The 16,293-nt window shown below is 40.1% G+C and overlaps 1 protein-coding gene across 2 annotated transcripts in view; it reads left to right on the top strand.

The window, feature by feature from the left end:
- Positions 1–15,694, top strand: part of gpr158a (G protein-coupled receptor 158a) — a 96,854-nt gene extending 81,160 nt beyond the window's left edge. Inside the window, exons 8-12 of one of the 2 annotated variants that reach the window (XM_085419088.1) lie at positions 2,170–2,308; positions 6,565–6,670; positions 8,264–8,410; positions 8,501–8,584; positions 9,060–15,694. In XM_085419088.1, coding sequence (XP_085275214.1) covers positions 2,170–2,308; positions 6,565–6,670; positions 8,264–8,410; positions 8,501–8,584; positions 9,060–10,886 — 2,303 coding nt within the window. In that variant the 3' untranslated portion in view covers positions 10,887–15,694. The remainder of the gene's footprint in view (positions 1–2,169; positions 2,309–6,564; positions 6,671–8,263; positions 8,411–8,500; positions 8,585–9,059) is intronic. The other variant, XM_085419087.1, reaches the window with a different exon arrangement.
- The last annotated feature ends 599 nt before the right edge of the window (positions 15,695–16,293 follow it).

Genomic DNA, 16,293 nt, shown 5'->3' with positions numbered 1-16,293 from the left:
GGTGAAGCTGGATGATTAAGACAACTCCCTTCCATGTACATTTGGAAATGTTTCCCAAAAGAAGACATTAATCCTCTCTACTGGTGCTACGCTTTTGGATGCTTTCCTGTGTTGTACACAGGAGGGGAAGGGCAACCAGCAGCAGATGAAGACAGATGAGAAATCAAAGATGCTTTGAGAGCAGCATCTCACTTTGAGCAAGTCTGCATGCTGGTGTATGTCTGCTGACTCAGGCTTCATGAGAGAGCGCTGTGGTCGTTTTAGAGTTCTGGGAAAACAGATGGACCCCCAGCCGGGCCGCCATGCTGCGCTACTGTATACTGAGGACACATTTTCATTCTGTTTATTAGGAGGTAAAAATAGGTTGGCAATATGGAAGTGCGGGGCAACTCTGATGCCACCTGAATGCAGCTTATAATTTACACCCACAGAGATGCAATAAATCTTTCAGATTTAGAAATCCACACCTGCATTTGCTCGCAGCAAGAGATATAATTGTAGTATTTTCTGCTCTGCTGTGTTTCTGCGCAGAAACAATCCCATAAAAAATGAACTCCTATCGAATAAAGACGAATTGTTAAGACCCAAGCATGCAGCAAAACTGCACTTTCAGTAGTTGTTATCATGTGCTCGCATGTGCAGAGGTAGAGGACAGTACAGGCACACTGAGATTCTTGTATTAATCTTGTGCAGTCTAACTTTATAAACATGAAAACAGTAAAAAAGCAGTTATCAGCAGTCATGGTAAGAGAACACACTTCTTTTGCACACTCCTCTTCCTCATCCCTCACACAGCCTCTCTTGTAAATCACATGCTGGTGTGAGTTAGTTTCTTGTGACACCCATGGCAAGGTTAAATATCATAGAACACAGAAACACTATAGAAATTAGTACATGAGTAGTGAGTAGTAAGTATTTTTTAAAAATATTGCACCATACAACCTAGAGAGATTTCTTTTTCTTCATGTGATATCATGCGTGCACGTTATTCAACATATTGAATATGATATGCTGCACTAAGAAGCTCATTATGATTGCTTTGGTTGCTAGTAGGTTGCCTTGGTCACCTGTAATTTGCGACGAACAGCTTGGCTGCAAATACTTGCTAACTACTACCCAAGTGATTGTAGTTAGCAAAAGTGCAACGCAAACTGGAAATGGAGAAGGCTCCCCATCAAAGTAGAAGTTTAAAAGGTGCAGCTTTTATTTTGAAGGAAAATGGTCCCAGTTTCACTAGAAGTGTTCATACACAGGGATGAGTTAATGTCATTGGGTTAGCAGTTCTTTGTCTGCAAATCCTCTGTATAATTGGTTTCACAAAGCCCACTCTAAACTGTATGGAGGTTCATGATAGATTACAAAAAAAGAAAGTTATTCTATAGAAGTTATATTCTATAACAGAATATATGGTTAAAAAAAAGAAAGAAAAGGCTTTGAGGTAGCTAAACTTGTGAGTGAAGTCTTTTAGTTGGTAACGTACCAGAAACATTTTTTGTTTAACGCTGTAAAAAAAAAAAAATCAAGTACAAAAAAATGAACAAATCTGCCCATTTTGAAGGATTAATATGCTGGAACTACTGATAAATAATTTACAAATGCTCTGAATAGACCATTAAAAAAGAGTTAGATTTCCCTCGTTGCTCTCACTCGCTATTTTATTTCAAGGAACGGAGAAAACAAATTTATTTCTATTGTTGTCTCGAGTAAATAGTTTTACTTACAAAAATAAAAGTTTGAGATCTAATTATTTAAAAAAAGAAGTCCAACAGACAGGGAGGCGTTTACAGTAATGAGTCACTTTGCAGTGATTGTTGTTCCTATTGTAAGGAAACATGATTCACTTGCCCTCACAGGCAGCAACCTGGCGTGTTTACAGTTGCGGAGCTGGATACCTTGGAAACCTTATGTGAGGCTGCCGCGGAGGTGCACGGGGACTCATTTAATGCCCTGAGAATACAACCACAGCTGTTGCAAATGAGTCTGTCGAGCAGGCCACTTTCCTGTATACGTGTGTTTTACAACCATCTGTGGCAGCTCCATGTGTGCGCTGGAGTGTGAAGTGGCTGGTTGGTTGGTGCCCATGTAAGGAGCGTGTGCCGCATTGAAATGATTTCTTGGCCAGAGCATTCGCTGTGTTTACAGCTTGTTTTTTGTTTTTTCGCTTCCCAGCCGAGTTCCTCTTCCTGCTGTGGGCGGTCTATCTGTGTTACGCCGTGAGGACTGTGCCGTCGGCCTTCCACGAGCCTCGCTACATGGCCATCGCTGTTCATAATGAGCTTGTGCTGTCAGCTATATTCTACATCATCAGGTAAGAGCTCCTCCTCCTAGTGATTTGGCACCATGAGGTTTTTTTTGTTGAATTTAAAAAAAAATGCAGATATATTCTATCGTATTATTGCATCGTACCAGAAAATTAGTAAAAGTTATATGAGATAAATAGTTTGTTTATAAGGTCAGTGAACTGCCAACATAGTCTCTTGGTTATAGCACATCGAGTAAGCTAGAATGAATCTTAAGGAAATGACATGACAGAAATCAGAAAGTCTGAAAACCTTCAAACTGCGAACATGTTTTCAATCCCATGAGGTGATTTGATGCAAATTCACACTGGGCAATGCAAACAGAGGCGAAGCCGCATTTGCGCAGGTTAAAAATTTTCAACTCAAATTTGCATCATGTTGCAAAGCAAAAACCCATGATGACAATTAGAAACGGAGCTCCACAGCTCACTTTTATGCAGAGACGGGAAAAATAGATGAAGCCTTGAAGGTGTGCAAAATGGCAAATTTTCCAGCTATCAGTTACATGCCTCCTCATCCTGTTGGTCATTCAATGGTTGGTTGCTTTTGGACAATTCAGCCCTCAGTTGCCTAGGTAACCTTCTAATTTATTTGCCACCCCCTCATATGTCGATCAACATATGTGGGGGTCGCCATTGTTGGTATTTGCTGCATTTGCTCATGCCCACTCACTTCTCCTATTATCGCTTGAAGTTGCTGAACATCTTTGGCATTTTATGTTCTCTAATCACCACATCGCTCCGTGTGTGGACCACCCTTAGCTCAGGGGGAAAGTTTGCTTTGCATTTGGTAGCCAGCAGACCAGCAATAGTACGAAAGACATTAAACATGTAGCCTAATCTAATGGATGAGGATAAAAATTGGCTGTGTAAACAGTGCTTATATTTAGAAACCACTTGAAACTGTTAATTACATTCTTTAATAATCAAATCATATTTTAAATGTCACTCAACAGTGCGGCACTTTGTACTGCAAATCATCATACTCATGATGTCAGATTAGTTTGCCAAGTGTTCCTTTCTTTGCAGGTTAGCATCCACGCGCCTGTGCTGTACTTCATGGCACATTACTCCAGTGATTATACACTAGCTTGTTCTCTCACAGCCTGCATACAACTGTTCATTTTCTAAATCACATACTGCTGTGTAGCATCTGAGAACAGTTAACTATTGCACATGAGTAAAATAGTAATTATTTACTCAACCAGCTGGTATTTGTGGTGCAGACTAGTGAGGGAAAGGTTGTTTAATCAGCTAGAAATTTCTTATATGTTATCAGTACTGCATAAGAACATTTTTGCTTTGTGTAAAGTAGTCAGTCTGTTCAGATTCTTGGTACATATGTACAGACCTGGTATAAACCAGCAGCTCTTCTCAGACACTTTGAGGTTACGGCACAGAATTTAATTATTCTGCTGCATTTTTGGTTCAGGTTGTTTGTGGTAATGGCAGGAAAGGTACTGCCCTCTTCTGGAAATGGGCAGCAGCAGCTCAAATAATTTAAAGCTACAGAGAGTTGAAGAGAAGAGGGCTGAAACCGAGCAAAATCAATTTATTTAACAAAAATAACCCAAAATGCAAACCAAGAATACAGTGGTGTGATAGAAAAATCTGTGAGGTGTCTTGATTGATTGATTGAATCTTTATTTTGAACATGTTGAAAAAGTACAACAAAATAGAATTAAAAGAGACAAATGAACAAAGCAAAACAAAAGGAAAACGAGCAACCACAACTCCAAATAACGTTCATGTTCAAAAAGGAGCAGGAAGAAGCATAAGCTTGTCTTGAAATGAAACTGGGAAGGCTCTACTCTGGGGTCCAGTGAGACTTGTTAAAGGTGGACATTTAAGTATCAGCAGATACGCAGGTACACCTGTGCTGTTTGCACAGTCAGGCTGTGTTTTCTGACTCATCACAGACAGTTTTTTGCAGTAAACTCCCCCACCTGTGCTATACTGTAAGAAGCCTACAGCTTACATCATCTGTTATAATGCTATATCCAAACTGAAAACTTTTTAAACTGATTTTCTATTTATTTATGTAATAAATTTGTCTAGAATTTTTACCAAAACACTTTGAGCATCACAAATTATATTCTGTTATACCCCATACAATACTGAATTTAGAGATTCTTTGGGTAATAATCCTCTGTCTTGAAATACGCTCCAACTTTTATTTTATGACTAACACTGATGATAACTGACAGTAACATAACTGACAGGATCAGTTAAAAGAAAAAGAGACACTTTTATTTAAGATATTTAAGATAAAGAAGTGGGTTTTTTTGTTTGTTTTGTCTGTTTTATTTGGATGGCAGTCTGTGTCACTTTTGCCTCACAGCTAAAAGGTGTTGGGTTCAAATCCAGCTCAGGACCTTTCTGTGTGCACACGTAAATGGAATAATAAAGGAAACAAAAGCAAAGTCCAAGTTTAACAAACACAAAAATCAGAACCTTAACACTGGAATAACAGTAAGGCTCGAATCCACCCACATAGCGCTCTAAGCATAGTTACTAATAGATACATTGTGTTCAGCATGCAAATGTTGTCACTTAAATTTGCAAAATTCCCAGTACGTACTGGCTCCATATTTAATATCATAGTCTGTCTTCAGGTTGTCATTTTGATGTTTATATCCTCCAGTAGATCGCCTGATTTCCGTGTACGCTAGCTCAACTGTTCTGTTCAGCTCGTAGTTAATTTTGATCATAGTGAAATCAGCCCTCTCCCTCCAGTCTACACGTCAAGTAGCTGCAATGTGCAGTTTTAATAAATGAGATGTTTCAGCTGACACTGCCACAGCCGCTCCTAGCTCGAGCCGCCCTAATTGAGAGCTCAGCTACATCACATTATTCACTAATGAACCATGTCAGGGTGATTTTTTTTTTCTAAGACAGCATCAATTACTTGAACTATTGGTAGCTTTATTATCGTTCATTACCAATAAATTGTGCATGATCGATAGTTTACTGGAAGAAATGCGAGTTTTTAAGTGTTCTGATGTCTTTTTGAACATCTGGCTCTTGTGATTGCTTGGCCAGTTCTTTTAACGAGCCTCTCGAGCATTGTTGTGAGGCTTTCCTCTGCAGAAAATGGCCAGATGAGGTCCTTAATAAACTGGAGAACTGCCTGGTGTGGTGGGTTAATTCCGTCTGGTTGCCACCTGGGGCTCCAGTGTGCACCGGGGCTAGTTAAAGGCAACCGCCATCCATTTATGTTGCATGAAGAACCTGCTATTTGATCCCATAGTGACCAGTTAAAGCTCAGGCTTCCGTGTTGGCTGTGGTCATCTTCAGGTATAAGCCAGGTCCAGGTAAATGGGATGCTGGAATGAAACCGCTGGAGTCGTAGGAGTGGTGGAGATCGCTCAGTGAAATGCTGCTGGCTGAGAGGAAACAGCATGCCAGAGTTATTAAATCCTCATCTGCACACAAACTCATCACAAAACACGAAGGAGAGAAGACTTCAAAGCTTCGAGACATTTCATATGCTGGACATTTGCCTTCATTCATGCCTCACAGCTATTACCACAGTAACTGTTTGTTAATTAGCCATTTGCCAACCTCAGCAGCGTAATGAGCCTGCTACATGACATTTGCTTGTTAGAGGCTCTCCAGTGGTGGAATTAGCATCTAACAAGACATGCCTTCATATCCTTAGTGCACACGAGGTCTCACTGTGCTGAAAGCCTGTTAGTTCGTTCTAAATAACAGGCTGGAGCTACTCCTCTCACCACTGTTGTTTCAGATGGTAATTATCTTATTTTCCTCCAACTGCTGCAGCACAGCTAGCCTAGTGTGTTCCCGTCTGATGTACACATAGACTGAATCTTTTGACCAGATGAAGGTCACTCCTTTTTATTGTGAATCCAATTGAGCGGATGAGGAAAATATTGTGTCCTTGCTGGCACGAGGATCACCCAAGTAGAACACTGCAGGAGTGCATTTGACGACTAGACAGACACTGCTGCTAAATCTGCTGCACTGGTGGTAGCTTTCTCTCCCACATCCATCTGTATCCAAGAGCTTTGATGCAGGTTTCACTTCAGTTAGTGAATGAACACTTTAAAGTTGATGAACTATAATAAAGACGTGTCTTTGTGTCCAAATACTTTCCTGGTTTATGTGATGAGATTTAGCAGGTTGAATAGTGATGCTGAACAGCTTTATAGATATCAGAATATAAGAAACTGAAATCCTATCGGCAGTCAATGAAATTGACTAACATCAGCTTCACATCTGGATGTCTGTCTTTATTTTTACAGGTTCACTCTCGCTCCTGAGCTGCATCCAGACTGGATGCTGCTCCTGTTCTTCACCCACACTCACCTAACTGTCACTGTCACCCTGGGTCTTCTACTCATTCCTAAGGTAACCATTTCAATGTATGCAATACATTCACAAATGTATGGAAAAGATGGGTGTAGTATCTAATTGAATTTAAGTTTATTTATATAACGTCAAATCCCAACAACAGTCGCCTCATGACGCTTTATATTGCAAAGTAAAGACCCTACAATAATAATTGTAGTTTGTGAACCATCACTGTGAGACCTCAGTTTCAGAAGCTCTGAATCACAAGCACCCCTCCATGCTCACAGTGTAGCAACTTGTATAGATTTAGTCTATGAGGTTGCCCTAAAAAAGTCGCTAGGGTGAAAAAGTATATTCACCAACCAGGTAGTGAGTAGTTACTGGAGGTTATTTTACTTTTTACTTTGTGTTGTAATAAAAACCTGCTTGTGATTGCTTTGGTCGCTAACAGATTGCCATAGATGAGTCAGTGTCTTGCATGCAAACTGTGGTCAATTTTGGCAAACTGCTAGCGACCAATGAAATCGCAAGGTTTTTGGTGCAGCAACCACTCGGCAACCAGCTGGGGTATATGCATTTTTCCAAAGGTTGCTATGGAGTCGCTGACTGGTCTCTTGACTTATGTGACTGGGGCCTAAAATAGTGTGTACTCATAGAACAAATCAGCAGTAAGCACTCTGAGTATCTGTTGGGCTTATTTCCAGTTTTAGATGTCATGCTCCCTAGGTCAGTTAGCCTTAAAGTTCTTATTAATTCAAGTTTAAGCTCCAAAAAGTGTTGGGGGTGATTTATGTCTGAGGGATAGCAGCAGCAAGAGTGACAGGGAAGGTTTACAAAACAGTAGTGAGAATGCTATGATGTATGTTTCATGGCATTGACATTGGCACTGACAAAAACAGGAGGCAGAGCTGGAGATGTTGAGACTTTCATTGGGACATAATTAGAAATGACTACATCAGACAGACAGCTCAAGTTGAGCAGTTTGGAGACAAAGTTAGAGGTTTGTGCAGAGGAGAAATAGTGGATTATTGGATGGTGAACATGGATCTGGCAGTCAGGAAATGCAGAGGGGTGATGTGATAGAGGAGGACACTAGAAATAGGGTCCACAATTCCCTGTGGACACCCCTAAGGGAAGGAAAGAAGAAGAAGAATCTGTGCAGCACTTAAGTTTCATTTAAATGTTCTACTGTATATGAGTAAATTGCCTTAACTTGGCCATTCAACTTGCCCCCACTGGCCCAGATTTAAAGCACTTCTCCATTGGCTTCACCTTTCATATGTAGCCTGTGCTTACATGCTGCTTTACTTGTAATTTAGCTCCTTTGGTATTCGATGCTGTCCAGGATTTAGGCATTTCCAATTTAAGATATTGTTATTATTGTTGTTTTTATTCTTACTTTTTATTTTATTAATTATCTTTCATGGTGGTCTTTATTTTCATCAGTAAAATATAATGTTTTATATTTGCTATATAGACACGTAAATACATAGTAATGCACTAAAGAACTGTTTCCATCTTCTTAAATAATGTTAGGTTAAGTAAGTAAGCTATATATGTATATTGTGATTTCTGCATTGTTTGCTTTTCCTTGCTTAAGAAATGTAATGGAAACAATCAGTGTTGACCAATTTTACCGCCCTCCATCAGTTCCTGTTTGCTGGCACCCACATGAGAGATGATATCGCGTCTGAGGCCTATGAGGACGAGTTGGACATGGGTCGCTCTGGATCGTACCTCAACAGCAGCATAACGTCAGCATGGAGCGAGCACAGCCTGGACCCTGAGGACATCAGGGTGAGGGGTGTTTCCACCAACTTTTACATTTCCATTGTGCACCTTTTGAATCCTCCAAAAATACTGAGCCATGGCAGTTTTTTATTGCAGACACCAGACGAAATGGGCCATCTCAATTCTATTAATGGCTGTGGCATAAGGTCTTGCGACAGCCTTTGGGAAAAACGTGCCAACGTGAGCAGAGATATCCGTTTGTCTGTTAGAGCTGAAGAAGTCTCTCTACCAAAATATTTGGGTACCTTAAGCCTATAATGTAGAAGAGGGGGTTTTATGGTGACATCCGGTGTTTGAGAGCATTCACTGTCACGGAGGGAAATGCAGATTGAAATCCAACTGATTCAGGATCTGAGCTTAGAGGCTGTTTCAGACCTAACACTAAAAGACACTCCGTTTTCTTATTTGATGCTGTCCTAAACTGTCCCGTCTTTGCTTTTTTTCAGCATGTGATACTCTGTAATGCATTATTTAAAAACTGTTTGTAGTCATGTGTCATTAGGTAGTACTGCATGCTTTCTGTGCAGCAGATTGTGTGCTTTTCTGTAGCAGTGTTTGAGCGCGACCTTTGTTTGTTTGTTTTCTTTATTTAGCCAGGTTAATGTCTTTAAAAAAAGACTTATAACTTTGTATCTGTCTTATCATTGATGTGTAGGAAGAGCTGAAGAAACTGTACTCCCAGTTGGAGATTTACAAAAGGAAGAAGATGCTAGCAAACAACCCTCATCTCCAGAAAAAGCGAAGCTCTAAGAAAGGGTTAGGTCGCTCGCTGATGAGGCGCATCACAGAGATTCCCGAGTCTGTGCATCGCCAGTGCAGCCGTGAAGAGAAGGAGGCGGGAGAGCATGGCAGCAATCGTAACAGCATCTCCATGCTGAAGAAAACCCCCTTGGATACGACTCACCCAGCAAAACCAGCGAAGGAAGAGACACTGAAGAACAAGGTGTTCTCCCTGAAGAAGTCACACAGTAGCTATGATCACGTCCGGGACCAGAATGAGGACTCCAGCAGCACTGTAAATGATAAGATTGATGAGAACACAGCTGAAGGGTCCCTCCTGGATACACTTATGGGCAAGAAGCTGGTCAAGAAGACATCCAGTGAGAACATAAACGCCCCCAGTGAATCTACAGAATCAGTTCCCTTGGTATGCAAGTCAGCAAGCGCCCATAATCTCTCTGCAGACAAGAAACCAATTCATCCTAGAGCCTCCATGCTGCAGAAGTCCCTCAGTGTCATTGCTAGTGCCAAAGAGAAGACTTTGGGCTTGACTGGAAAGACCCAGGGTACAGAGGAAAGCAATAAGAAGAGTCAGCCAAAGAGCAAAGACACAAAGGCAAATGTAGAGCCAGAAAATGAATGCCAACCCAAGATGATTATCAGCCAGTCAGTCGAGTACAAACAAAGCACCACAAAAGGCATAATCATGAAACAGCCAGTTAGTGGCAGCCAACCGACAATCTGCTCCGACCCCATTAAGGGAAAAGACCTCTATGATCTCTCAGAAGTATGCCCCTGGGAGGTGGAAGATCTCCCAACTCCATCTGAAAATAAGGTTCAAAAGCATGTATCTATTGCACCAAAGGAAACCACAACTGTTCATGGAGGTAGCACGAAAGGAGCCAAGTCTCAGAAGCAGAAAGGTTCTGATCATTCTCCATCCAGTGGCAGGCACCCAAAGGAGATTCAGAGGTCATCGGCTATTCGAGCAGAGGTGTGCCCATGGGAAGACAGAGGTGAGATTCAAGCCAGTCAAGCGGAACCATCGAAGCAATCGATGTCTCAGTCTAAAGCCCAGCAGCCTCCCTCTTCAGTTGAAAGCTCCAGAACACATCGGGCAGATGTTTGTCCCTGGGACTTCGAAGAGCTGAAAAAACCAACAGAGTCAGCTCACTCACCAGACGTGACAAAGCAGAAAAAGGGAACCTCTCCAATGGATGTGAGAGATCCACCTAAAGGATCACTCCAGCCACTAATATCAAAAGTCGACGTCTGTCCATGGGAATTCGACAACAGTGCAGCTGCTCCAAATTCAGAGAGGATACCCAGCCCCTCACAAGCACCCAAAACCAAGGAGTCCCCTTCTAAAAAGAAAGGGCCCCCTTTCACAAGAACAGTTGACCAAGAAAAATCAAAAGACACTGATGATGAGAAAAGCAGAACAAAGGTGAAGGACAAGAGTAAATCTTCAGAGAAACATGTCGGCCAGCAAAAAATGGCCGAGGTCTGCCCGTGGGATGTAGAGAGTCACCAGGAAATGCTGCTGGTAGAAAAAAGGAAAAGCGCTAATGTTGGAGCAGCCAAAGAAAAGCAGGCGGAAGTCTGTCCGTGGGATTTTGAGGAAAAAACGGATACAGACAAAAGTTCTTCTGCAGTGAAACAGAGCAAACCAACTCCTAAAGGGGGGCCTGTAGGTGCTGCTAAAAAGGCAGATGTTTGTCCCTGGGACTTTGAGGATAGTACGTCGAGCAAGAAAGCATGACACTCAACCTTAATGGACCACTGATATATTATAATTATTGATGTATACTTTTTTTCCACTTTGAAATCGTTAAATATCACCTTTTACTATTAGTACGGTGACTTGGAAGCAAAGTTGATCCACAAGTTGCCTTCCTTTCCAAGGTTTTGTTCCTGTTTTATCTATTTTGGAAAAAAGTGAAATCTACAAAAAAAAAAGTCATGATGAGCATTCCAGATTATTACAGGGCACTCCTGAAGAGAAATTGTAGACTAATTATGCAACTTTTAATTCAGTCTTTTCACTTCATAAGCAATGTTAAACATCCATGTTCACCATGTCAGCTGTTCTTACTTTTTTTTTGCTATGATTAGTTCTTGGACGAGACTGTAGAGACAAATATTGATGTGTATAAACAAGAAAGTATAAAATTAAGGTTGAATTGCATAACAGGGAAAGTGAAAGCCAAAGAACAAGTGAACAGTTGCAAAGAGGGATGCAGGTCTTGAAGCTCTAAAGTTAATTTATTAGTTTTTGTCCTTGGCGTAGGAAAGAAATCAGTCTATAGCACTTTAGCCAATTTTACAAATTAAGAACTGAGGACAGGTTATGTCCAACTTGTACATTTTGTCTTCTTATTTTCAACCACATGGCATGATATCACACACGATATAACACACTGACCAAACTCAGACATGTTTTGTTTGTTTGTTTTTTGTTTAGATCTATTTAATTGTAGTTCTCAGCAGATTAAAATGCTTCCAAGTCTGCGGAGATGTACTGTATGTGCCTATCTAACTAGCATTGTCTTGTATCAGTCTGAAGAGAAGCGAGTGTCTTCTTCTTCAGCATTTTGTGATGGTGAATTATATAAACAGCATGCACAGCCAGGTATCTAGAGTAGATGAAGCCTACCGGTTTGTCTACTAAAACAGTTAATGTGTTGGCAAATCTATAATGTTGTTTTCAGTTCACTTTTTTGAGACCCTGTTTTATAGTTTCAAAAGCTAAAGGGTGATATTTGAGAGCAGCGTTAACATGAATGTGTCAGATATGTTCACATATGTCAAAAGTAGTGAAGGAAAAGTTATTTGCACCAGCTTTGTGTATGAATCCAGCTTGGATCTTCGTCTTGCACCAAATGTGAGTAAGTGTGTGCCTGAGGATGCAATATTTAAAGGACAAATGAGATGCAGAAAAATTTGCAGAAGATCTGTTCTTGCCTTTGTGTTTACCATCCTACTGCCTCAACGTAAAAAAAAGGAAAGCAACTTCTCTTACACAATAACAGAAGCATTCTGGGTAATTAAAACTTGGGTTCTGTCTAGTAGTTGTGGCCACTAAAATTTGCCAGATAGTCCCACAGGTTTTTAAGGAGACTTCTGGCTTAGCTAAAACTGTCTGGAAGTTATTACTTAGTCTGGATAATCATCCATCAAAATTAAACAAATTAACATGCTATGCATCTGTAGATTATAGTCTAATGTAATGGCCTAAAAGCAAAAGACACCCTGTTTGAAAATGAAGGAGACACTAATCGCTTTTGGGTCATGTCAGCAAGGGCAGTTAGCATAAATATCGAAAATGTGGAGATCCATGCTGTAGCAACAGAAAGTAACCTTTAGTTAAAGAAATGAGCTGCCTGAAATGCTGCTGTGCCTCTGGGACCTCGTTTTTCATAGACATAGCTACTTTTTCTGGATCTTGCAGCGATAGATGACTTTGTTAGCTACACTTGTGTGCTACACTGCACTTGAGCCCACTATGTTTAAGTCAGTCAATTCCTTGAGAATATTGAAAATGCCCAACTTTACAGTGTGCGAGTGATCTGACAAATATTATAGATTATGATGCATTTCAATGTACTAAGAGTCTATGCAAGAGGTCTGTACAACAGTTGTAATGAGTGTGAGTGCTGGTATGTTTTTGTTTACACTCAACTGTTCACTGTTCATTAGCGCAAATCTTGACTTAGTCAGTCACATGGTCATGGTCAAAAAGACCTGCTAATAGGGAAGTTTAGAATGGGAAAAATCTGTGATTTAAGTGACTGAACGTAGTATGATTGTGGTTGTCAGATGAGCTGGGATGAATATTTCAGAAACTGCTGATTTGTTTATATTTTCTCACATTCCCACTCTAGAGTTTACAGAGAATGGTCCAAAAACAGAGAAAAATATCCGGTGAATGGCAGTTCTCTGGGCAAAAATGACATTTTTGATGTGAGAAGTCGGAGGAGAATGGCCAAACTACTTGGAATTGATAGGAAAGAAAGAAAAATACTTATAACCACTTGTTACAAGCAACGTATGCAGAAGAGCATCTCTTAACCTTGAAGCCGATGACCTATAGCTGGAGAAGCCTGTCCTAGATGCTATTTCTGTCAGCTAAGAACAAGAAACTGAGCCTATTTCACATTGACTCACCAGAACTGGACAATAGAAGACTGGAAAAATATTCCCTCTGGTCTAAGAAGCCTCAATTTTTGCTCCAACATTTGCATGGTAGAGTTAGAAGCTGGAGTTAACAACACAAAAGCATGGTTCAACTCTGTATCAGTGGTTCAGGGTGATGCTGGTGGTGTTGTAATAGCTTGGGGGATGTAGGCCTCTAATACAAATTCATCACCGTTTAAATGCCACAGCCTACCCCAGTATTGTTGCTGATCCTTTTATGATCACAGCGTACCCATTGTCCGATAGCTGCTCCCCGTAGGCTAACGCAAACCTCAAATCATCTCAAATGGTTTCTTGAACATTACGTTAAGTTCACTGTACTCAAATGGCCTCCACCAAACCTTAATCCAATAGCGCACCTTCCAGTGGTGAGATTCACATTATGGATCTACAGCAACTGTGTGATCATGCCACTATGAACCAAAGTCTCTGAAGAATATTTCCAGGACTTTGCTCGCTAGTACCAGGTTGGGTTAGTTAAGGTAAGTTGATGACTTATACCTTCATCCTCACTTCCACATGTGGTTCTTTCTGGCTCCAAAAAATAGAAGAAATCCCAACAGCAGCCGAAATGCCAAACTCAACTCTTCATCAGTGATGTCATGTTGTTCACATCCATCTTTTATTTACTTATATAGTGTTTCAAAGTTTATGGTCTAGTGCAGATTAAGCATCAAGTCTGAAATCTGCAATGTAGGAAACTCTGGACACAGACAGGGATGAATGAAGGTTCATCAAGTATGATCCTATCTAAATGATAGAAACAGTGGCCATAACTTCCAAAATAAAATCCAAGTTTTTATTAACTGGATAAAGGAACTGTCATTGAATGATGTGAAATACTGACAATAGTGTGACCTTTTATATTTAAAGGTTAAGCACTGCTGCAGTTTTTCTTTGCATCTCCATATTAGGCGTCATTTCAACTTAAATACAAATCAGACTGAACCCCCATTTGTTTATCAACCTAATAAGTTCATAATTAAACTTAGCATGGTAGTTATCAAATAATAATCTGACTAAATCTTTTAAAGGTTTTGAGATGTGCCGTGTTTTGTATCAAAATGTCTAAATAGTCACCATAAACTATCAAAGTGAAAAAAATACCCGCATTTATATTTGCAGTTGTGTGTCAGTAAAGCATCCACAGTGCATTGTGGTATCTTGTGAGAATTACTGATTGTAATTGTCTGTGTGCATGTCAATTTCCTCAGAACCCATTAGGGGTTGGTAATGACTATGATTCAGGCCAGTACCCATCGGTGAGTTTTCTTGAATTACTAAATTTCTTTGGCACAACTCAAATGAAAACAATCCAGCAACTGATATCATTTTCTGAGAATTACCTCCACCTCCAGCCTGTGGGAGGTGTCAGAGAGCACTGATTGATTGCAATCCTTTGATGGATCCTTGTGATCTTTATGAACCAGATGTTAAGCGTCATCTATCATCTGAGTCAGGATTTTATTGCATGAGTACAGCGACATTTGAAAAGCCCCTTCTTTATTTAAACCTAACTTTGGAGTCACTGCCATTTTCACTGAACTCGGGAGAAGAATAACCTGCTGCCTCTTTTACTGTCACTGTAGGAAAGTTATTTCAAAATGGAAAGATGTGTTTGTTTTCATATTTCAAAGTGAAATGGAGCGAATAGAGGCTCCATGATTTTGGTTGAATTTAATCCCAAAAAGAAAAAGAACCAAAAACAAGCAATATGTTAGCATTTTTAACAACAGAAGGAATTTTTATGGTGTCATTTATGTTGATTTTAAAACTAAATCCCAAAAAATGACAGTGCAACATCCCAGCACTAAATGAAGTCACTGTTTTATGTAACTTTGAGTCTACTTTTTTAATTTACAATAGCGTGCTTGCTGCAGGAATTCTCAGTTCTGCCAGTCCATAGCTGTATGCGTATTAAACAGTGTGATACATAACCAAGTGTTTGTTACTGTCCGTCTCTCTGGAATTCATCAATGAGTCTGTGAGTATTTGAACCTCAGCCATTTACTCGGGTGTGAAAATCCAAGACCATTGTTCTTGTACCACGCCGTGTCCCGTAGCTTCTTTGTCCTCCAATTGGGTCGTCTCTACCATGGTGCATTTTTGTTGGTTAGCTGCTTTCATTTAAACCTGACTTCTATTTCTTGTGACCAAACAAAGTCACACAAAGGCAAATACAACTACTACTATCGCTACTACTACTACTACTCAACGCTGTAACGTCGTAAATCTTGCTCTTGTGGCTTCTGCATGAATTCAAGAAATTAGTAGGACCGATGTTTCACTGCCCTTGATAGAACAAAAAAATAAATAAAGAAAAGAAAAAATTGATCTTTTATGGACTGTTACAAGTTGTATAGTGAGTGATACTGTCTCTAACCCACTGTATTGTGCTTGTTATAACTATTGCTCTATGACAAGCTTATAGCATCAATATATGGGAATATTTGGTAGATTTATATTGTGTTATATTGTGATAGCATGTACATAAAAGATACCTCCTCTGCAATAAATATTTATATGAAAATTAACTGTGCGTTCTCCTCTGTTTCCACTACAATGCTTCAGATCCTACAGGAAGACAGTCCCGTGATGCATTTCTGCTTATAATCATGCCTGTCTCAGATTGATTTGCTTATTCTTTGTGCAGACATACAGTTGGAGAAAGTCCAGCATTTAACGACCTTGTGCATCATAACCACTTTAGAGTATGTGCTTCTTGGCGACTGCCCTGAAATGCTTTTATGGCTCATTGTGGTCTTTTTGGATGAAGATCAATGGACATTCTCTACACGAAGCAGGACACAGAAGATTATATCAAATGCTGACTCCAGACCCCTGAAGAAAAACTGAGTGCTGTTATTTTCCTATTCTGAGATAATTATCCGCCAAGGTGAAATTATTTCATACCCAAGCCAAAGGGAAAACCTGCTCTGTTAATACTGTTTAAAGTAGTGCTGTCAATAGAT

The sequence above is a fragment of the Rhamphochromis longiceps genome, linkage group LG9 (genome assembly GCF_057381845.1).
Source record: "Rhamphochromis longiceps isolate RC_006_pf linkage group LG9, R_longiceps_female_GT1.1, whole genome shotgun sequence".
NCBI classification, from domain to species: Eukaryota; Metazoa; Chordata; class Actinopteri; order Cichliformes; family Cichlidae; genus Rhamphochromis; species Rhamphochromis longiceps.
Note: the sequence above shows the minus strand (reverse complement) of the source record. Positions and strands in the feature narration are given on the sequence as shown.